This window comes from Acomys minous (assembly GCF_964271855.1).
Source record: "Acomys minous genome assembly, chromosome: 16".
In the NCBI taxonomy this organism is placed as follows: Eukaryota; Metazoa; Chordata; class Mammalia; order Rodentia; family Muridae; genus Acomys; species Acomys minous.
In genome coordinates, this window is record NC_140498.1 from 3,554,938 (window position 1) to 3,579,321 (window position 24,384).

The window sequence follows — 24,384 nt, forward strand, 5'->3', positions numbered from 1 at the left end:
ACACTGGTGATGCTGAACTGTGTGGCTGTACATGTAAACGGTCAAACTGTATGTATGTATATATAATATGAACTGCATTGCAATATTTGGCCAACAAAGTTCAATGTAAATTCGGAAACCAGTAGGAAAAAAAAAAGGAGAGTGGAAAGAAAAAAAGAAACTGAAACAAACAGTGACTTTGTAAGGTCAGCCCTCCGCAGGCTCTGCACCCACAACTCAACCAAGAGCGCAATTAAAATATTTTTTTGCAGGGGAGGAGAAGCGCCTGTCCCTGACACATAGGTTTCTCCTTTATCACCGCAACAACTACGTACACAGCACCTATATTGTATCAGGCACTGTATGCACTCTAGTGTGATTTAAGTTACACAGAGGACTGCACGGGCTCCCCTGAGCATCTGAGGAACTTGGCATCTGAGGAGGACAAGGAGAGGGGCATGGAGTTAACCTTGCCAAGGGACCAAGGGATTAATTTTAGCCTCATATTCTTCAGGGTGTTGGAGCACAACTAAGAACCAATCTTGCACGTTTTTAAACGCATCACACAGCGACCACCATTGACTAAGGTAGCAATGGACATGGGGCTTGTGCGCACAGCCGGCACACGCAGAGGCCTGCCACTCAGCAGGACAGACAGCGCGGCCCAATGCAGCTGCTTTCTCCTTTGGGAGGACTTGCTTCCAGGGATAGCCTGGAACACGAGACACCGAGACACCCAAGTGTGACATGCCACTCTCACACGGCCGGATGTACTGCGGTTTGAGATGACATGAAACACAATGTAAGTGACAGCGGCTCCCGTGTTTCAGGGAACCTGGAAAATCGAAATCGTTAAATTGCTTATTTCACGTTATTTCAGGGCTCTGGGCAGATTAAAATGTCATAGAGAATGTGCCTCGGATGCACAGAGAAAAGCTGGTTCCTTGTCTGTGCTGTCCCTCAACCACTGAAGAAGCCACAGCACGGCGAGTCACGCCTTAACTCTTCCAAGCTGTAGCGCTGGCCTGGACTGCAGTTAGTCACAGAGGACCATCACAGGCCTTCATGGGTCAACAGAGCCGGGGACGGACAACTCCTTAAATGTTAAGAAAGACACTTGAGCATCTCAGCATCTGCGGCAGCTCTGGGTGGGTAGGTATGCACCATCTTTTCTCTATGTATTAATAGATCAACTATGACTCAACAGCACTGTTTCTTGCTTTAAATTAACACCATCACCGTGCTTGCGGAAGACACACAAACCAAAACGGCTACCGTGCCAAGGTGAGGGTCAGGCCCAAAGCCTCGTCTTGCTCCTCAAGGACCCCCGGAAGCAGGAAACGGGGTTCAGGCCTGTGTGTGGCTTGTTCAATGTTGGGAATTCTGGAGTTAAACGGCAAGCAGCTGATAACTCTTCCAGTACTTGCCCAGCACAAAGAAAAATTCTGATATATTGAAGATATTAAATACAACAAGGCAAGCCTTTGGGCTAAAACACACTCAGGCATAAATTACATAATGCCATAAAAACTTAACAGACTAGAAATGCAGTTGCTTTAGAAATGCAGTACAGCTTTCAGGATTGTTCCCCAAATTTAAAACATAATGCACAGCACACAACAAAGTTTGCATGTGCTTGCTAAATGGTAAGGCAATTCTACCTAAGATGGCAGATGGACTCATCTTAAGTTTAAAGCCTTCGTAGACATGCATTTCAATGTCATGATAAAAGGGAAATGTTCAGACTCATGGGACACAACAGGAAGCACAGGTGCGCTAGCATTTTCAGCATTAGACCTCACGTAGACTAGATTGCGCTCAGAACCAGGGCAGGCACCCAGGACGGGAAGCAGAAGGAAAACCACCTGCCCGGGGCTTCGCTGGCTGAGGCGGTTCCTGCTGCTCATCACACGGATAAGCAGACGTCAGCACAAAGCACCAGGCCAGGGCGCAGCGGGAGGTTCGGCTGGCACACGCAGGCTCACCAACACTACCACAACATCTCAAAAAAATGAGAGGCTCACTGGCACCTGTAGCCTGTGTCTTTACCTTCTTATCATCCACTGACTCTTCCCACAGATCCCCAATCCCTAGAGCTGCTATAGGCAGCAGCCACAGGCTATTCTGCAATCTGGAAAGAGCCACTACAATTATTTACAGACACTCATTGAGTGGAATTAAGACAGCTTTACAGGCACTGCTCATTAATTTATAAATTGGGCTTCAAGCCGCAGCTGTGACTCCCATTTGCCTGTGAGAAAGTCTAGTAACTTCCCCGTCCTGTGCCTGGCTCCTCCTGAACGGAGAGAGAGTGGGGCTGGGGGTGTGTGGCCAACAAGCTGCGCTTTCCTGGTTTGCGTCTGATAGTATGAAAGAATGAAATGCAGACAAAAGCAATGACTTACAGGAATATTATGGTCCTTTCTTCCTTTGTGTGAAGAGGCAACATGCGCGAGGTACTGAATGACTTTCTTGGTATTTTCTGTCTTCCCGGCACCCGATTCACCCCTGTGAGAAACATCAACAGCAGCTACTTTAAAAAGAGCTTAGCACTTGTTCCCGAGTTACAGCTGATACAATGACACTGAGCAGAATACAAGTCGGGAAAAGAAAACAAGAGAAAATTTATAGGCAACAACAATAATAGACAAAAAAAATTACTGTTTTTTTTGTTTGTTTGTTTGGTTTTTCGAGGCAGGGTTTCTCTCTGTAGCCCTGGCTGTCCTGGACTCACTTTGTAGATCAGGCTGGCCTCGAACTCACAGCGATCTGCCTGCCTCTGCCTCCTGAGTGTTGGGATTAAAGGCATGCGCCACCACGCCTGGCCCGAACTACTGTTCTTAAAGTATCAACTCTTCATTCTTAGAATCAACCTTGTTATCACCACTGAACCACCTTAGAAATTGCTTCTGTTCTTATATGTATCAAAAATGTACACCAAACAATGAGTTCTGGGCTGCAAAAGAGAACTAACTGCTGTTCATCTTTTCTACCATGTCAGTGAGCACACACAAGTGCTGGTCTCATGTGTGTGTTTGGTTTTGTGGTTTTTGAAACGGACTCTCCTAGGGTAGCTGGTCTACAACCTACAGTGTAGACTAGTCTTTTGAAACCACAGTGATCCTCCTGTCTCAGCCTTCCAAGTGTTAGGACTAAAGGTTTAAGCCACCATTCCTGACTAAGAAAATATTATGATGCTGCTGCTGATGCTGCTGCTGGGTGTGGTGGCACATGCCTTTAATCCCAGCATTTGGGAAGCAGAGGCAGGCCAACCTGGCCTACAAAGTGAAGTCCAAGACAGCCAGGGCTACTTGGGGGAAAAAGGTATTAAACTAAACCAAATAAATATTCATTGGTAGCACTCGTGAAAAAACACAGGAAAATATCCAAGACACATTTTTCCTGCTCCCTGGGGTAAAAGCTTCCACAAGCAAAGAGAAACTTATTAGAATTGTCATGGAAAAGAAAAGAAAACAAAAACAAACACACTCCCTGCCACCCCTACCCCTTGACACCGCCCCCCCCCCCACCTGCATTAAAAACATGCTGTAGCAGCACTGAGAGAGAAAGCAGCACTCCGCCGCAGACTTCAGTCTGAAGGAGGCGGCAGCGGGGATGCTTGCTTGTCACTGCGCTCATCTCCAAACCACAGGGCTGTCCCGGTGCTGCACTTGGAAAAAGCCTTCCCACTGGTACTGGCCTCACACACGGAGGCCTCCTGATCTCATAGCCTCATGGGCTGGTTCATGTCTGAACCCATATTGCCTCACACAATATGAGAATGAGAAATATTTTGTATTTCTGGACTGAGCTTGAACTACAGAGAGCCTCTGTACACTCTGAGGGACCCCAGCGTCTCACCTCTCTGCTCAAGGATAGTTCAGGCCTCCAGAAAATGAGCAATGGTTTACTCTTTTAATAGTCACACATATTATATAATACTGTTATATATAAGATATACCTTTATACATTACATATACAAGATTACATATAAATATATATTTGAACTCTTAACAAGACATTTAATCTCCAATTTAACTTGGGGACTCGGTTCACCCGCACCCAGGCGCAGTCTCTAAGTGTTTTAGCTCACTGCTCTAAATCCTGACTCCTCTCCTTGGAGTTATACCTAATGCGCTATTGGAACTGCCCACACCTCAGGTTTCCAGCAGGCTTACCAGTTACATTGTCTCCTCAGCTCTGGGCAGCTGGTGAACCACAGCGTCAACCACAGGGGGCTGGGGCAAGGGGACCCTACAGAGCAGCTGTAGGAACTGGAGTAGGAAGTGACCTCGGAGCATCAGTTTCCCAGCTCTGAAGAACGCAGGCCGTGGATCTGACCCTGCCTAGTTCCAATGTCGGATGATGCTCGACACAGACCACCCACGGACACAGTCACACAGTCACACTTCAAGCTTGCTGGCTGTGAGCGCTAATCCTGGGTACCACCTTGACTACATACGTCTGGAATCAATTACAATCAAATAGCTTGAGCATACTTGTGGGGTACATTCTTGACTGGATCATCTGAGGCAGGAGACCCATCCTGTATCTGGACATTTGCAGTCAGCAGACACACCCAAATCTGGGCTACACCTCATCACGGCAGCCACATAAAGGCCCGGAAGGCAGCTTTTGGTCTTTTGCCTGCTTGCTTTCACTCTTGCTGGCAAGTTCATCCATTCTGCTGCTGAGGCATTCCTTTGTTGGTATTAGAACCTACTTCTTCTAAACACACATACTAAAACCAGATGAGACATCCAGCCTACAGGAGTGGACGGCTACCAGGCTCTTGGCCTTTCCATCTGGGGACAGCCATTGTTGTACTAGCCAGACCACACTGATAAATCTCCACACACGCACGTACACACGCATGCACACATGCATGCCCACGCCCACATAGTAAGCTCTGTTCCTCTAGACAACCCTGACTAAAACACTAACCCCCTCTACTTTTCCTCCTAGGAGTTTCTGAGTCTTAGGTCTCAAACCTACCACGCTTTTTAATAAGGTTTCTGCCCACTTTTGAAAGCCTGCATTGAAGATTATTACATCCTTCTAAATTCTCAGGTTATGTAATTTCATTAACTCTACCTGTATTTTCTCCTAGACCTTGATAAGTCTCAGATTTTATAACTGAATCTTTAGTCCACCTGAAAAAATTATAGCTGAGATAATGAAATCCCCTCCCAGATGACGTGGCTCACCCCACCAGGCACCTGAGGCGTCATCCTCAGCCTGCCTGCTCTTTTCTCACACACACTGTCTATTCAAGGGCAGCACCACAGCTGGGGCCTGTGACGGGCAGTTAGCCCCATTCTTTGGAAAATAAAAAGATAAAAGAAAAATACTCTCCGGGGTTCATTTCATAGATAAGCTTCAAATTTCGTTCCACTGTTCTCCATCTGCTTCCTGCAATCCGGTGGCCCACCTCACCCAAAGCACCAACAAGACGTGGCCTTTAAGGAAAACGGTGATTTTTATCTCTCAGATAATTCTTCTTTTATTCAAAATAAGCAGAGGAGACTTATTTGTCCTCCAGAGCCCAGCAAAAAAGAAAATACCGCTTCAAAGATAGGTATCCCAAAGCCGCACTGCTGACTTCCCCGTAGTTTCTAGAGCAGAGACGATGACTCTCGCCATACATGGGAATAATAGCGCCTACACATAAAGTTGTTGAAGAAAAGTAGCAGTATCTAAAACACATGGTTAATAACGGGTGACATCACTCATACTGTCCACTCAGACGCTGACTGATCAAAAATGAGGTAGCTTGGATTCTCACTTTTTTGCTTGGTCAATCTTTAATATTGATGCAGTGCTTAAGGCTGTGAACTATAGAATAAATGTGACCTGCCTAGACTTAAATCTTTCCTTTGCCATGAGATACTGAGTGCTTCTTACCCTAGTGCTCTGCAGTGCATGTTTCCTCCTGTAATGCTCTACGGGGCACGCTCCCTACCGTAAAGCTCTACAGGGCACGCTCCCTACCGTAATGCTCTACAGTGCATTAGATCCCCAAACAATGGAACCAACCAAGCAGGGGATGAAACCATGAGCCTGAATAAGCCTTTCCTTTTTATGAATGAATTTATCTCTGTTGTTAAGATAAAGACCAGGAACACATTATCCACCTGTATTGCTTTAGATAAGTACCTGCTCATCTGAGACTTAGTATATATAGAGAGAAAGTTATTTCATACAACTGAAACAACACGCAAGCATCTAGAACTGTGCCTGGTAGCGGTGTGAACAGTGCTGATAATTATCATGACAACCAGTAACAGGAAGTAACAAACAACAAAAAGGATTTCTTATGTTAATGAGGCTTTAGAGAGAAATTAGAATATAATTCTTTGGAAAATGGAAAAGCAAAACACAATGGGAAATGATACATCTCAACAGACAGAACCTGAAAAATAAAAACACCCTAAATGACAGTAGTGGGAAAGCTGGAGAGGTGGCTCATGGGTAAGACATTGGCTACTCTTTGAGAGGACAGGGGTTCAATTCCCAGCATGTACACGGTGGCCCACAAGTGTCTATAACTCCAGTTGCAGGGATCCGAGGCACCTTCAGGTACCCATGGGCACTACGCATGCAGGAGGCCCAGGCTCACCATACACATCAAATATGAAATTAAAATGTAAAAACTGCTGGGAGAAAGTAGAGGGAAAGAGAACCAAACAAAAAGCCCATCAGGGCTGGAGAGATGGCTCAGCGGTTAGAACACTGTCTGCTCTTCCAAAGGTCCCAAGTTCAATTCCTAGGAACCACATGGTGTCTCACAAGCATCTATACCCTCTAATGCCCTCTTCTGGTGATCAAGTGTACATGCAGGTAGAGCACTCATATACATAAAATAAATAAATAAATAAGATAAATAATAAAGTAAATAAATTAATTCAAAAAAAAAAGTCCATCAGGCTTCTTGTGCAGGGGAGAGATGGGGGGCTGGGGGGGATGCAGGGGAGAGATGGGGGGGCTGGGGGGGGTGCAGGGGAGAGATGGGGGGCTGGGGGGGAGCAGGGGAGAGATGGGGGGGCTGGGGGGGATGCAGGGGAGAGATGGGGGGCTGGGGGGGTGCAGGGGAGAGATGGGGGGCTGGGGGGGGAAGCAGGGGAGAGATGGGGGGGCTGGGGGGGATGCAGGGGAGAGATGGGGGGCTGGGGGGGGGATGCAGGGGAGAGATGGGGGGGCTGGGGGGGTGCAGGGGAGAGATGGGGGGCTGGGGGGGGAAGCAGGGGAGAGATGGGGGGGCTGGGGGGGATGCAGGGGAGAGATGGGGGCTGGGGGGGTGCAGGGGAGAGATGGGGGGCTGGGGGGGAAGCAGGGGAGAATGGGGGGGCTGGGGGGGGATGCAGGGGAGAGATGGGGGGCTGGGGGGGGATGCAGGGGAGAGATGGGGGGGCTGGGGGGTGCAGGGGAGAGATGGGGGGGCTGAGGGGGATGCAGGGGAGAGATGGGGGGGCTGGGGGGGGATGCAGGGGAGAGATGGGGGGCTGGGGGGGATGCAGGGGAGAGATGGGGGGCTGGGGGGGATGCAGGGGAGAGATGGGGGGGCTGAGGGGGATGCAGGGGAGAGATGGGGGGCTGGGGGGGATGCAGGGGAGAGATGGGGGGGCTGGGGGGGTGCAGGGGAGAGATGGGGGGCTGGGGGGGGAAGCAGGGGAGAGATGGGGGGGCTGGGGGGGATGCAGGGGAGAGATGGGGGCTGGGGGGGTGCAGGGGAGAGATGGGGGGCTGGGGGGGAAGCAGGGGAGAATGGGGGGGCTGGGGGGGGATGCAGGGGAGAGATGGGGGGCTGGGGGGGGATGCAGGGGAGAGATGGGGGGGCTGGGGGGTGCAGGGGAGAGATGGGGGGGCTGAGGGGGATGCAGGGGAGAGATGGGGGGGCTGGGGGGGATGCAGGGGAGAGATGGGGGGCTGGGGGGGATGCAGGGGAGAGATGGGGGGCTGGGGGGGATGCAGGGGAGAGATGGGGGGGCTGAGGGGGATGCAGGGGAGAGATGGGGGGCTGGGGGGGATGCAGGGGAGAGATGGGGGGGCTGGGGGGGATGCAGGGGAGAGATGGGGGGGCTGAGGGGGATGCAGGGGAGAGATGGGGGGCTGGGGGGGATGCAGGGGAGAGATGGGGGGGCTGGGGGGGATGCAGGGGAGAGATGGGGGGGCTGGGGGGGATGCAGGGGAGAGATGGGGGGCTGGGGGGGTGCAGGGGAGAGATGGGGGGCTGGGGGGGAGCAGGGGAGAGATGGGGGGCTGGGGGGGATGCAGGGGAGAGATGGGGGGGCTGGGGGGGATGCAGGGGAGAGATGGGGGGGCTGAGGGGGATGCAGGGGAGAGATGGGGGGCTGGGGGGGATGCAGGGGAGAGATGGGGGGGCTGGGGGGGATGCAGGGGAGAGATGGGGGGGCTGGGGGGGATGCAGGGGAGAGATGGGGGCTGGGGGGGTGCAGGGGAGAGATGGGGGGCTGGGGGGGAGCAGGGGAGAGATGGGGGGGCTGGGGGGGATGCAGGGGAGAGATGGGGGGGCTGAGGGGGATGCAGGGGAGAGATGGGGGGGCTGGGGGGGATGCAGGGGAGAGATGGGGGGCTGGGGGGGAGCAGGGGAGAGATGGGGGGGCTGGGGGGGTGCAGGGGAGAGATGGGGGGCTGGGGGGGGAAGCAGGGGAGAGATGGGGGGGCTGGGGGGGGACAATCAACAGACCAAAGCAGGAAGCAAGGAGGCTCTGCTTTCATTTCTACCAAGAAACTGATGTGCAGTGCGTGCAGCCTCAGCCTTGAAGTGGTGTCACCCGTCACTGTTGGTTCCCAGCAGCCCAGGTAGGGAAGGGCGGGTGACTGGCTCTGCGAGCCCACTCCTCCGGACAGTGTGAGTCGGAGCACAAGTTAATCTGAAGCTGTAAACAAGAAGGCTGCTGAAGTGCACTGGACAGTATCCATCAGGAGTTTTTAGCCTTTGCACATTCCGCACAGCAGATCACTAACACAACGGCTGCGCCAGGATCCTTCCTTGAACGCTCTGGTGCCCGGTTCCACCAGCGAGAAACCCTTTCCTTGTCTGTCTTCGCTGCATGTGTGCTGCCTGAAGTCCTTGCTTTGAATAACCTCAACGTGAAAATCGCCACCTGCCTCCTACAATGCCCAGCGGCTGGACTTGGCTCTTTCTGAGGAGCACAGGTCCTCACTCCGCTCCAAGGTGACTAAAGCAGGACAGAAGCCAGGCATCTCTGTCACCTTGCTCAGTCGGCTGCCACCAACCAGACCACACTGACCACACCGCTCCACGGCAGGCCTCTGCACTTCCTCTAAACCTAAATCACGCTGACTGCACCTCTTCCTCAGCTTTTCTCCATTACTCTTCCCCTTGACTGGCACTCTGAGATGGGCAGGCAAGCCAATCAGTTGGGATTCTGAGAGTCAGGACTTTTTGCTTTAAAAGTCTGGCTACAAGGTGGGCACAGTGGCACTCTCTTGTAATCCCAGCACTCAGGAGGCAGAGGCAGGCAGATTTCTGTAAGTTCCAGGCCAGCCTGGTCTACAAAGTGAGTTCAGGACAGCCAAGGCTACACAGAGAAACCCTGTCTTGGAAAACCACCAAAAAAAAAAAAAAAAAAAAAAAAAAGTCTGGCTACAGGGCCCTCTTTTCTATATTAAATGTGTGTATAATATATAAATATTAATAAGTGGATTCCTATAATTTCTAAATTAGCTTTGTATTTTTTTATTCATGTACTCAAGCAACATTTACTGAGCACACAACACATGTCAGGTATAACATAGGCAAACAAGTTTTTGACACTTTTAAACTTCATAGTCTAGAAGTAACCTGTGTCAGTCAGGTGCCCATGGTTTTCTCGTTTCTAGTTATTTTTGAGCTATAGTTCCTATTTCTATAAACAAAAAAATTTCTCCCTTTTCTCCAAAGCTTAAGCCACTATTAATTGAAACAATTTATATTTTGTAAAATCTTTAAGAAATTATAGTTACCAATGAAAAACTGTCAAAGACACAGACACTAGTTAGTCTTCAGAAGGCAGCTTACTAGCAGAGGCTTTATAACCGAGGCTGGCTATGTTCAAGTCCCCCTCCCACTGCAGTCACACTGGCTCCTTATGGGGTCTTAAAGTAGCATGTGCTGGGGATGGGTAGAGACCTTAGCTTCTTTCCCTTGCCTAGAACATCCCCCCCTCTCATTTTTTTTTCTTTCTGTTTTGTTTCTTTGAGTTAGGGTTTCTCTATGCACTCCTCGCTGTCCTGGAACTTGCTGTGTAGACCAGGTTGTCCTTGAATTCTGAGCTCACCAGCTTCTGCTTAGAGAGCTGGGATTAAAGGGGTATGCCACCACATCCCACTATTCTCCACACCCCCATACACACACACCTCAGAAGAAAATTAATAAACACATATTTCTACCCAGAGCTTCTTAAATGTCTATCAGCGGCTTCATGTGGCTCCTTTTTTTGCTTATAACATAGTTATAATTTAAAGAGAGGAATCCAAAAATTCCCAAATGTTTATGGCTTGAAGACATCTAAAATAGAGTTTTCAGAAAAGCAAATTGGGATGCTGGCATACTTTTCATCTATTTTATTTTGTTTTCTTATATCTCTACCTCCCTTCCAACCCCCAACACTAGGTAGGAGAGAAGGAAAGTAAGAAGGGACAGGGGCGTAGACCTCTTTAGCCTTAGTTCCTAGGGCAATTCCAATCTCCTTGTCAGGATGTGCAGCAGTCCAGATCACTAGCAAACCAGCAAACAGCAAAGCCAGCAGCAGCTGACTTCCTTCTTGGAGCATCCCTCGAAGCAGCTCCCCCCCCCCCTTGCTCCCGACATACACACGCTTAGTATTTATATCCTCTCAGAGTCAACTATCTGCAGCTGGGAAGGACCACACCCCTCTCCGATGAGCAGGCAAGACCATGCCCCACACAAGGCAACTACAGTTAACAGCCATGGATAAACTAAGGCAGGACTATATCCCACACTTGGGATTAAAACAAAAACATGTTTACATAACATAACTGAATTTGTTTGTTTGTTTTGTCTTTTTGGGTTTTTTTTTTGAGACAGGGTTTCTCTGTGTAGCATTGGCTGTCCTGAGCTCACTTTGTAGGCCAGGCTGGCCTCGAACTCACAGAGATCCACCTGCCTCTGCATAACTGAGTTTTTATGTTTTTTTGTTTTGTTTTTTTGAGACAAGGTCTCTCTGTGTTAGCTTTGGCTGTCCTGGACTCACTTTGTAGACCAGGCCGGCCTCGAACTCACAGGGATCGCCCTGCTTCTGCCTCCCGAGTGCTGGGATTAAAGGTGTGCGCCACCACGCCCAGCTATAACTGAGTTTTAAAGAAACCAAAACGTCCACTACATTGGGATCTGAAGCGGCTATGACAGGCATCACGGACGAGACTTAAGATGATCTTCTGCCCATCTGACCACACAATGGCATTCCAACTATACTGTACCGTCATTTTAGTTGGCTTCGGCTATGTTCAAACTCACTATATAGCCAGAGATGGCCGTGAACTTGCCTCTACCTGGCACTACAACAGGTGTGCCTCATGCTGGCTTATGTAATCTTGGTATTAAACCCACAGCACTGTGCGTGCTGGGCGAGTACTCTGCCAAGTGAGCCACACCCTCCACTCCTATTCAACCAGTTCTACCCATTTGCTTACCCTGAAACTTTCAGCTACGCTACTCTTAGCAATAATCAACTTCCCTCAGCACAGGACTCACTCCGGGTATCGTATATGGTAGATAATTGCTACACACAAAACCAAACCAAACCATAAATGTCACGTTTTGACTGGAGAGAACTATTACATTATACTAAAATATATTTAAAAGGAAAGAGAGACTTGGGGTTATCAGTGTGTCCAAATCAGAGTCACGAAGTCAGTGCCCTCTACAGATGGCTCAGGCATGGCTGCTCTGTCAGCCTCCACACTAAGGCCATGGGGGGTCAGGCAGGGGTACATTTTCCCTTTCAGCTCAGCCGTGGCTCTCTTCAAAGATGCCTGGTGCGTCCTCACAGCGGCTAGCAGTGGACTGCAAGCGTGGGCTGCAGGCTCATGCGACCGGGTCAGCTCTCAGAGCTCATCCGGTGGCAACAGGGGCAGAAGCGGTGCAGGGTGTAAGTTGGAAGTTCAGCCTTCATAGGAAGTGCCAATTAGAAAACAAAAGGACTACAAAAGTAAGGTTTAAAGACAACTATCAAACTATATACATATTTTTATATGTGCTTGTTTTCATTTTATACGTATGGGTGTTTTGCCTACACATATGCCTGTAGGCTCAATTTTCTTGGCAAATATATTTTATAATGAACTTATTAACTGAGAGTGCCGTACTTATAACCCGACTGGCCTAAATAACAGGAAAAGAAGATTAAAGAATACAGTAACAAAACCATAAGGATATCAGTTCCGAGGAATGATTCTCCTGGCGTAATCAGCAGGATTTCTTCTGCTGGGACCTGGAGTAACCAGAACCCGGAACCCCAGTAGGAGCTGGGAGCCCGAAGCCTTCCCTTGAGCGGTTCTCTCTAGGAGCATCTCTAAGTGATGAACAGCCAAAACTATCCCAAGTCTCCAAAGGCCCCACCTCCTGGTTTTGGCTCACATTTATACCTCCTCTCAGAATTTGTTCAAGGATGTTTTTCAGCTGGTTAATAACCAATCTCCCCGACACGGTGGTTCGACTTCTAAGGGGATAAACATCACCTGCTCTCTCACAGGTCTTTTTCTCATCCCCCACTTGTGATCTAAACAAAAAACATGTTTATCTCTCCTTCATCTCCCCCTGTCTATTAAATAAGCCATATACAACAAAATAAGAATTATCTATTAAGTCACATTTACAAGGGCCACTCCATTTGCAGTTAACAATTTTTAAGAAATTATTCCACTATCTATCCTATGCTACTTATTCTTAATCTAATATCTAAAATTTTTTCTTTTTTCTTTTTTTTTAAACTAAAATTATATTAATACTGTGGCTATCTAGTCTTCAACCCTAGAGACCCCAGAAGGAAAAACTATATAATAAGAAATAAATGCAGGCAAGCAATTTCCAAAAGTATTGACAGGACAGAGAGCTGACTGTCTGGACAGTCACAAGTTCCTCTCCATCGTCGGGGCATCCAGCCTTCAGCCAGCAGGCCCAAGGCTGCTTCTGCACTGTCACAAGTTTCTCTCCATGGTAGGTGAATCCTGCCTTCAGCCAGCCCAAAGCATCTCACAGACTGCTCTGAAGCAGGAATCCTGAAGGACTGGCCCACCTAATCTCTGCAAGGCTGGGCAGCCAATTTCTCAGTATCAGGCTTGATCATAGTGTGTGGTCATTCTGTCATCAGCAGTAGAGATAAGCAAAGTTCCTCAGACCAGTGGCTATCTGCCACTATCGTTTCTTGATGCCCACATAATTAGACTGGAGGTGCTGCCAGGAACGGATGTGTCTCTGTCATAAAAGCCCTTTATTATTAAATGCCATTTTCTGTGGATCTCTGAAGTGTTTGAAGACCATCTATCTATCTCTTCTATCCATCATCTATCTATTCCTTTGAAAACATACAAAAAAACTAAATAGAGCTTATTCTATAATTAAGTAATTTAGTATCCAGTAAGATTTATAAGTTACCAACTACCAATTTCTATCTCTGACCATCGTGAACAAATTATAACAGTTATTTTTCCACCTTTTCAAATAAGTTGTACATGTATAATACATTAAATAAATGTCAAACAAAATGATCTTAAGTTTCTACCAGCATACAATATACAATTTAAGTTTCCATTAACATACCATATACAATACATAAAACAAAAATTGAAAAAGGGGGAAAAACCTTATATTTCCATCAATCTACAATACCAATATGAAATATTTGAATACCAATATAAATTATTTGAGGTTAGTAGATTCAATAATCTACTCTTTATTCTATAAATCTATATATGCCGCTGCACCACATGCGTGCCCTAGGAATCCACATGAGGACTGCAAATCAGCTGTCATGTGGGTGCTGGGAACTGAACCCAGGTCACGCGCTTTTCATTCCACTGACAGCAGGCATTCCTGTCACTGACAGCAGGCATTCCTGTTAGGCTGTGACCAGGACAAGACCAGCAAGGCGCTGGCCGATCGCCCCATCTGCACCGGAAAGCCCTTACCGCTATGGCGCCAGCCCCTCATCCCCAACGACCACCAGGCAGCCAAACCAGTACCTTATATGGAAAAAAGCCGGCTCTGGCCGGACACATCACCATTCCCCTGGCCCAGGGCTTGAATCACTTCACCAGAGAGCTGCACCAATACACCCGAGCTTGTGTGCAGACAACTCAGTCTGATCTGGTCACTTCAAGCCTCCCTGCCACCCCTCCCCCCTCCCCAAAACCTCTCAATTCCCTCCTAAGGGGTCTGTTGTTTTCGCATATCCTCAAAGGTTTTCATTAAAGTCACCCAGTTGGCCCTGGTGGCACAGACTTGGGAGGCTGAGGCAGGAAGACTGCAGGTTCAAGGCCAGCCTCAACTGTACACAGTAAGTTTAAGTCTAGCTTGAGAACTTGTCTCAAAATAAAAAGAGGGCTGGGGTATGTCTCAGAGGGACAGTGCTTGCCTATCACCACGAGGCCCTCGGTCAGCTCTCGGGAACAGCAAAGAAAGCAGTCACCCTAGTCCCAAACAACACAACAAGAGAACTGAGCTTGTCCCTTCTGTTGGCTGGACTTGGTCTTGTGCCAGCACTTGGGTGGTGGGCCACAGCGACGGCTCACTGTTTCATTTTTCACTTTGTAGTGGTTGTCAGGTGGCAGGTGGACTCAGCCATGGTTGTCGGGCTTGGGAGAGGGACATGGAAGGGAATACAGCTGTCCCTTTAAAAGCCAGCATGCGAGCATACTCAGAGAAGCCATGGCCTGTTCAACAGTTGGCCAGCACCCACAGCTGGCTACAGAGGCGGGGTAACCCCTCGAGATGGCCAAGCCTGGCCTATATACTAAGTCAACCATGCGAGCCCAACACAGTTGCTGGGAAGTCTGCAGGACCATGCAACTATGCTGGGCTTTTTAAATTGTTACTTTTATTTTACTTATTATTTGTATACGTTAAGTGTGTGAGTGGGAGTGCCATGGGGCATGTTGGGGGGACAAGGACAGTTTATGTAGTAGGTTCTCTTCATCTTTCTACCTTCATGTGAGTTCCAGGGATCGAACTAAGGTTTGACAATATGAGGCGACAAGCAACCGCTGTGTCACCTCACAGGACTGACCGTGCTGTTAGGCCACGAGGCTTCATGGGGAGCTCTTTATGTAACACTGTGAGGCTAACTGATGAGAAGAAAATTCATTCGACAAAGCAGACTCTCTTTTCTTCTCTCACATCTCTCTCTTCCCACCACATACTCAACACCAAGCGTTCTATTCCAAGAGAAAAAGAAGGCAGCCCAGGATGGGTTCTCAGATCCAGCTCTCCAGCCTGTGGACAACCCCACAGGAGAGTCGTGGTGCCTGCCACGCCCACCAAATTCTCCTTCCTCCTGCTTCCATCCCGCTACTCTTAAAACCACTCTCCCTCACTTCCTATCTTGGCCACATTAAAAGCACCAATGGGATTTAAAAAAAAATCCCTCTGCTGGAGAGATGGCTCAGAGGTTAAGAGCACTGACTGCTCTTCCAGAGGTCCTGAGTTCAATTCCCAACAACCACATGGTGGCTCACAACTGTCTATAATGAGATCTGGTGCCCTCTTCTGGCCTGCAGGTGTACATGCAGGCAGAGCATTGTATACATAATATACGTATATAATACATATATGTGTGGGTGTATGTATATAATAAATACATCTTTAAAAAGCTTCTACTGGTCTCTAAGTCAGCTATTGCTCTGCTCACAATCTTGACCTGAAAAACAGTAAGTCTTGTTTTTCTGTTTGTTTGCTTTTCTCTAATTATTTCTCTGCTCCAGTGTCTTCACCCCACTATTTAAGTCCTTTTAACATCCTCCTCCTCCTCCTTTTGTTTTGCTTTGTTTTTTTGAGACAGGGTCTCTCTGTGTAGCTCTGGCTGTCCTGGACTCACTTTGTAGACTAGGTTGGCCTCGAACTCACAGAGCTCCATCTGCCTCTGCCTCTCTGAGTGCAGCAGACATCCTGGACATTCCCCGTCTCTGGAAAGGCCCCATCCTGTGGATCATTCTGGACTTTGCTGCTCTTCTTCCTCTGGTTTATCTCCTGAGACATACACACACACAGCACACGGCCTCCACAGCACCCTGAGGCATCCACACACAGGACACAGCCTCCACAGCACCCTGAGGCATCCACACACAGCACACAGCCTCCACAGCACCCTGAGGCATCCACACACAGGACACAGCCTCCACAGCACCCTGAGGCATCCACACACAGCACACGGCCTCCACAGCACCCTGAGGCATCCACACACAGCACACAGCCTCCACAGCACCCTGAGGCATCCACACATAGCACACAGCCTCCACAGCACCCTGAGGCATCCACACACAGCACATGGCTTCCACAGCACCCACGCTGCGATTTCTTGGTTCTCTGCTTGCAGCACAGGCCTGCCTTGACGGCTTTCTACAAGCTAATGGATGAGCACAGCTGCCCGGCCGGCATGTGGCCTAAACCAAGCTTGGTATCTGCCACTGCAGTCTGCTTCCTTCCCACCATGTAGGAAGACAGGCTAATTCTACCAATAAATCTATTGGTAGATTTTCTTGGGCATAAAAAATACCCCATAATATTTTATATTTTCTTGGGCACATAAACCACCAGCTCCCAATAATCTTGGTTTCTAAACTGAACACGCCTTAAACTCAACTGCTTCTTTGTAGGTTCACAACCATGGCTTGCACCACCACAGTCTCTTAGCTCATCTCTTCCAGCCCGGGGCCCACGTGCAGGCAAAGCCGTCTTTCCACTGTCCTGCCCTGGGTACTGTTCTGTCCAGTGCCACACAGTACATAGGCACGTGAGATGATAAATACTTACTGAGTAAAACTAATATATTGCTGAACTCTCCGGCCATCCTATACTTAGACATATAAACTAACGAGGTCAGTTTTACAAATTCAACTTACCAATGTGAGACATCTTGTCTGAGAGCCAAGCAGTAACTCACATCAGGTGTGAGCACCTTGTACACTCTTAGCCATAAAGTAAACACAATTCTTAAACTACACCCTTGCTCAACACCCTCCCTGCAAACACAAAAGCAATTCTCTACTTCCCAGAAGAATCAGAAACAAATCTGAATATTTAACATTTACTTACGTGCAAAGAATTGACTGGTCCTCACGATCTGTAAAACAGAATAAAAACAAACAAAAGAGTGACTGTTTGCCTGATTTAATGTTCTATATAATAATAGCATTGCAACAACACATTATAGAATAGTAGCAATTCTCCTCTCAAGTGGAGGTCGAATCTGCTGGAACTCAATCACAGTCCTAAATTGAGGCAAGTCAACTCTGCTCCCGCTGCTGGATCTCACTCTCGGGGGTTAACAAGGACCCAGACAGGAAACACTGCCTTCTAGATGACCTCATGAACACCCACACCCAGCGAGGCCACTATGTGAGACCTGACCATGGTCTCAAGTCAAGTTACACATGGTTTTGATGTTCTGAGACATGGTCTCCTGTAGCCCTGGCTGGCCTTGAACTTGCTATGTGATCGGGGATGACCTTAGATTTCTGACCCTCCTGCCTCTACCTTCTTGGTGACGGGATTACAGGCACGTGCCCTCGTACCCAGCTGTACCTGCTACGGCTTGAATCTGGAAAGTTCCTGCACCAGGATTCGGCTGCCAGCTGATGGGGAAGAGACTGGATCCTCTGGGTTCTAACCTCGTCAATGGATTAAGCCCTTTATAGACTCAGAACTGACAGTGTTCCTAGGAAGCCAGACCCAGGTGGAGTAACTGAAGCAGTCCCTGGTCCCTGGAGAGCAGCACCCGGTCCCTGGAGAGCAGCACCGGGCCCCTGGCGCCCCCTCTGCAGCGCTGCTTTGCTCTACACCCTCCCTGCCATGATGTTGGCCTCACCTCTGGGCCCTCAGCAGCAGAGCCAGCCAACCACAGGCAGAGGCACCGAAATGTGAGCTAAAATCAATAATTTCTCCTTTAAGCCATTTTTCTTGGGTATTTGTTTTATTTATTTGTTTGTTTGTTTTTTCCGAGACAGCGTTTCTCTGTGTATCCCTGACTGTCCCTGGACTCGCTTTGTAGATCAGGCTGGCCTCGAACTCACAGTGATCCACCTGCCTCTGCCCTCCTGAGTACTGGGATCACAAGCGTGTGTCATGGTGTCCGTTTTCTTGGGTATTTGTAATGGAGACAAAAAGCTGACTAACAGATTCCAAACAGGAATGCACAATAAGACTCTAGTATGGTTTTATGATTATTCAATTTTTAATATTTCAAAGTGAATTAAGCATTCAGGCTTTTCAAACAAAAAAAAGGCAGTAAATCCACATCTACAAAATTATTAGTGTATGATTTCTAATTTCTAATTACCTGCAAGCACTGTTATTCCTATTGCACAGATGAGCTTGGGTAATCTCCCTAAATCACACAGCGAGCAGGGGACATGCAGATCAGGGTAAGGACCTAAGTCCCCTCTGCTTCTAGCACATGTTCTCGTGTGTGTGTGTGTGTGTGTGTGTGTGTGTGTGTGTGTGTGTGTGTACGCACGTGCACATGTGGTGTTGGGGATTGAACCCAGGGCTCCATGTATGTCAGACAAGCACTCAGCCATGGAACTACATCCCAGCTGTTGTGTTGTTAAGGGAACTGAACAAGGCTGCCGCTGCTCTTAGAGGCCCTGTGCGGGGCACGGGTCCTGGGACAGGAGCTATTTTATTGCCCCCTGTCTCTGCTCTCTGCTCCTCTGGCAGATGCCACCAGGTACCCAGGAGACTAAATGAATCTTTTCATATAGTCTATATTTAAACTAAGTTACAAAAGAACCTGTTCCTGCACTCTAGTTTTTTGGTTTTGTTTTTTAAAGATAGAGTCTCTCAATGTAGCCCTGGCTTCCTGGAACGCTGTTCATAGACTAGGACGGCCTTCCACGCACAGAGATCCATCTGCCTCTGCCTCCGAGCTCTGGGATTAAAACTGTGTGCCAGTTGCCCACTTGGCTCAAGTGTTTTTGTTTGTCTGTCTGTTTGTTTCTGAGATAGGGTTTCTCTGTGTAGTCCTGGCTGTCCTGGACTTACTCTATAGACCAGGCTGGCCTCGAACTCAGAGATCCACCTGCCTCTACCTCCCAAATGCTGGGATTAAAGGCGCGAGCTACTACACCCACTGCAAATCTATTTTTTAAATAAGATTTTAAAATATTCTTACAAATTGTTCTCCTATATGAGATACAATGTGATTATCTCAATGTATGTATTTAACACATATATCATGATATGATGGGGTGACTTTACTAGTCACCACCTCAGACAGCTAATGCTCTATATTGAAAACATTCAAAATCTTGTCTATTAGCTATTCTGTAATCTACAATTAGCTGTCAACGATGGTCGCCCTACTGTGCTACAGACCTTTAAAGATGACTCCTCCCATCCTACATTCCCGTACTCGGGACAAGTATGAAAAATGGGGAAATGTATGAAAAAGGAACTAAAAACCACCTGTACGACAAACAGAAGGGAGGCACGGCTTAGCCAGTTTCATCTACTGTTCTGAGACAGGGTCTCCATGTGGCGCTGGCTGTCCTGGAACTCTCTATAAAGACCAGGTTAGCCTCAAATGCACAGAAAGCAGCCTGCTTCTGCTTGCACGCAGGGATTAAAGGTGTATGCCAACACGCCAGGCGCAGAGCCCCTGGACTCTCCTGGCCCGAGTGATTTCTATACAACACCATGATACCGAGTATTGAAAAGTTTTTCTTGAAAATGAGTATTTTTTTCCACATTAAAAAAACTAAAACACTGGGCTAAGGTGTAGCTCGATGGATCTGTGTTTGCCTAGCGTGTTTGAGGGACTTAAGCTCAAGAATTCAACAGAGGCAGGTGGATCGCTGTGAGTTTGAGGCCAGCCTGGTGTTCAAGGCGAGTGCAGGACGGGCAAGGCTACACAGAGAGACCCTGTCTCAAAAAACAAAAAACAAAGGCAAAACAACAACAACAACAACAAAATTCACCAGCCAGTATAAAAAAGAAAAGAAAAAAAAAAGAGAAGTATAAGGAAAAAAAAAAAAAAAAGAAACCAAAACCAAAACACCACACACACACACACACACACACACACACACACACACACGGCAAATTAAATAGCCTCCTAATGCATCATTAAAGCCCTCCCTGGGTCTGGACCATTGCCTGGAACTAAGACCTCCGCCCCGAGCATCTCCAGGCTCCTTCCTTCTCCTCGAGCGCACTGACCCTCCAGCAGCAGTGACAGTCAACCCTCCTCTACCCAGACTCTTCTATTCTCTGTCTCTCTGACCGCTGTGGATTTTGAGCCCCAGTTTCTCATTAGCACGAAGGGGGAGTGGCCTGAGAACCTTCAGGATCCCTCCAACTCAATGACACTGCCCCCTCATCTGTGTGGCTTCACGGACCCCTCCATTCCTGAAGCACACGAGCAGCGCTACGACAGCGCAGTGACCTCCAACTCTGCACACCCACTAATGTAACTAGATAGTGAGATTTATTGGTGAAAAGAAATCTAGTTCAAAAATGCAACTAGCCGCCGGGTATGGTGGCACACACCTTTAGCCTCAGCACTCAGGAAGGCAGAGGCAGGCGGAGTGCTGTGAGTTTGAGGCCAGTGTGGTGTACAAAGTGAGTCTAGGACAGCCAAGGCTACATAGAAAAACCTTGTCTCAAAAAAAAAAAATCCAACTAGCCTTATAAAGAGACTACATGTGTGCTAGCACAGCAAGCTCAGTGGTTTCCAAAGCCCCTTCCAAAAACCACAGGAGGAGGAACTTAGTTTCGTTGACATAAACCACACACTCAGCAGTGGGAATGCTCAAATCAACAATCTCAGCTCCCACCATAAAAGCCTAGGAAAGAGCGAATGAAACCCCAAGAGAGGAAGCAATAAAAAACAGAACGTAACATAGTAGAAAACAGGGTTGGGGGAGGGGGCTTACTTACAACAAAACGAAAAACCAACAACTCGAAGCCCTATTATAAGCATCAAAGAAACTGACTACATAATTAAAATCCATCCTATGAAAAAGTGAAGCTTATCGAAGGAATACCTAAGGTTGACATAATTCTAACTTTCTACAGTCTCCAGGAAGAGGGAGAAACAGTTCCCAGCCTACTCTAAGAGGCAAGGCTTACTTTAGCCTGAAAGAAAAATATAGCAGAAAGCATCTATCTCACAAATAAACACAAAAGTTCTTAACAAAGTGATAGCAAATAATATCCAGCAATATATAAAACAAGTCATAGAATGGGCAAGTGCTGCTGCTTATCCTTAGATTAATTCACTGGGCTACGAGTCTAAGACAAACTACCTCATCACTGAATAGATGGAGAAAAAGCATTTGGGGTGGGGGCAATCCATTCATGATTTTAAAGGAGGAAAAAGCCCTGTGTGGTGGCACACGCCTGACTCCAGCACTCAGGAGGCAGAGGCAGGCAGATTGCTGGGAGTTCTAGACCAGCCTGGTCTAAAAAGCGAGTCCAGGACAGAGAGACCCTGTCTCAAAAAACCAAAAAGAGGTATGGGAGAACTGCTTAGCCTGCATCTACCTAACCCACGCCAGCGCCACCATCTTTGTGAAGGCCGTACACCTGAGACCGCGAAGAGGGCAAGGTGTCCACTCTCATTACCTGCACATGGAAAAGCAAAAAGGAATACAAGGCAGCGGTGGTGCCTGGTCTACAGAGAGTGTTTCAGGACAGCAAGGGCTACACAGAGAAACAGAGATTCCACCCCCCCCAACTCTGCCCTCCCCCAAAAGATGCACTAGAGGGTCTGGAGAGGTGGCTCAGAGGTTAAGAGCACTGGCTGCTCCTCCAAATGTCCTGAGTTCAATTCCCAGCAACCACATGGTGGCTCACAACCATCTATAGTGTGATCTGATGCCCTCTTCTGGCCTGGAGGTGTGCATGCAAGTAGAGCACTGTATACATAAAGTAAATAAATATATAAAAAATTCCTGAAAATAAAATAAAATAAAATAAAATAAAATAAAATAAAATAAAAGATGCACTGGAGCAACATAGAAGCACAAGAAACTACAGCAGATGTGCTGGGGTACAGGACCTTTGAGACACTCACAAACACAATTAGAAACTACAGCCGACCTCAGAGAGACTACAACTTAACTGGCAAACCCAAAGCTGACAAAGGTTTGGAAAAATTGGAACTCACCTACTGCTAAAAAGAATGCAGACTGTTTTGGTAACATCTTATAAACTCAAGAACTGACCCAGGTGAAATGGAGGCTCCACACACGTGCAGTTCGTGAATAAGGCAGGAGACATGCTCACAGCGGAACACTTGCCAGCGCTACAGAGGAGAGACGCACTGCTGAACCATCTCAACCGCAGCCAGCGCACCAGCAAAGGAAGGCGGCACTCAAAAGGCCGAACTGCAGACGACTGTGATATCCTAGACTTTTATAAAAGACAGTGTGTATCCGGAGCACTGATTTGTCTTTGGCTATAATGAGCGATTGCTGAAAATATGCAAGCAAGCCACAAATGCTTGTACCTTTCACGTTTCTCTTCTGCGATGTCAACTTCAGTCCCCCCAACCCTTTCATTCTCCACACTCTCCCACTTCTTAGCTTGCTCCGTAATATTTACCACAATTTCCCTCCCCAGTGAAATCAAGTCCCCGACAGTGTTACTGGAATGGTTCCCCTACATCTCCTGCTTAGTAAGCTGGGGATATTTCCCACTGTCCACTTCCACATCTCAGAGGCCAAACACAGCCATACCACTTACGAAAGATTCCTTTTCCCAGCACAAAATGCCCCCTTTCCCATATCTGTTGTTCATGTGTTTTATGGTGGCTACCAGTGCTTTGTCTGAATGTGTGCCTGCGCACCAGCACCAGAAGAGGCCTCAGAGCCATCACAGACGGTTGTGAGCCACGACGTGGATGCTGGGAATTGAACTCAGGGCCTGCGGGAGGGCAGGTTAAGGTACCTGCTCATCCTCAAATGCTGACTGTCTGGCTATCTTGAGGCGTCTTTCTTGTAAGTGACATATACTTGTTGTTAGGCTGCCTCTTACCTATAGATAAGGTGTTAAAAGTACAATTACTGTTAGGGCCGAGGTGTTTGGTGTCACAGGTTTTCTGCCTTCCTAAACATCTCGCCTTTAACTCTCCATGTAGAAAGCGTGACTCAGTTTCTCGGTTGATTTTAGAAGTTTCAAGGGCCATTTCTGAAGGATAGCAGTCTTTTCTTAGGGTGCTCACACCTCCGGCAGGAGAAGGGGTACAGGTGCCTGCCATGCTGGGGAGCGCTCTGCAGAACTCTTCAGCATGACATCTGCCACAGAAGAGCTACAAGAGCAGCCTCCAGGCACCATGACAGGCCGACAGGACTGTCGGGAAGCCACTGAGGCCATCCTCCAGTCAAAGCAACTGCGATGTCTGTCACTTAAAACCCAAGTCCTCCAGACAGCAGAGATTGCTCTGCACCGAGTGGTGGTCTAAATCCACTCACAGAACAGGAACCAGCTGGGCCTTAAATGTAATAGACGCTGTCTCTACAACTGCTCAGGCCTTATGATGTAGACACGAAGGCGGAGCGTCAGCCCCAGTCCCTTCAGTACCCGCAAGGGCACTGCTCTGTCCAGGCTTACTACGGGTCAACTGGATCTTTGTAATAGTGCCGCGGCCTTTATCATTCCTGAGGATCTCCCGGACACCCTCGCTAAACCTCTATTTTACAGTGCACTCGTAGTCGGCTCCTAGCTTTACTTGCCAGGTCAACAACAGAACGCAGGAGTCTTTTAATACATCCCCCTTTGGTTTAGGTTCACGTTACTGCTAATGCTTTTGAAGAAAGCTTTTTTTTTTTTAATTGTGAACAAAACACAGACTAGCTCACTTGAGAGTGCACAGGCCACAAGTGGTCATAAAATCTTTTGTCTTCCTTGCTAGGTAAATTGCCTAAGTCTGCTATAAATTTTTGTTGGCTAATAAAATTAGATCTATAAGTTTGTTTGTTTGTTTGTTTCTGAGACAGGGTTTCTCTGTGTAGCGTTGGCTGTCCTGGACTCACTTTGTGGACCAGGCTGGCCTCGAACTCACAGTGATCCATCGGCCTCTGCCTCCCGAGTGCTGGGATTAAAGGCGTGCGCCACCACACCTGGCCCTATAAGTGTTTCTTAAAGTGACTTTTGCCTCAACTCTCCCATTTAAAAACAATTTTCATTCATTCACTCAGTTT

General features: G+C 48.0%; 1 protein-coding gene across 1 annotated transcript in view; it reads right to left on the bottom strand.

The window, feature by feature from the left end:
• MYH10 (myosin heavy chain 10) overlaps positions 1-24,384 on the bottom strand; it is a 135,947-nt gene that overhangs the window by 76,466 nt on the left and 35,097 nt on the right. The window contains 2 exon segments of the mRNA XM_084761535.1: positions 2,385-2,487; positions 17,276-17,303. Coding sequence (XP_084617661.1) covers positions 2,385-2,487; positions 17,276-17,303 — 131 coding nt within the window.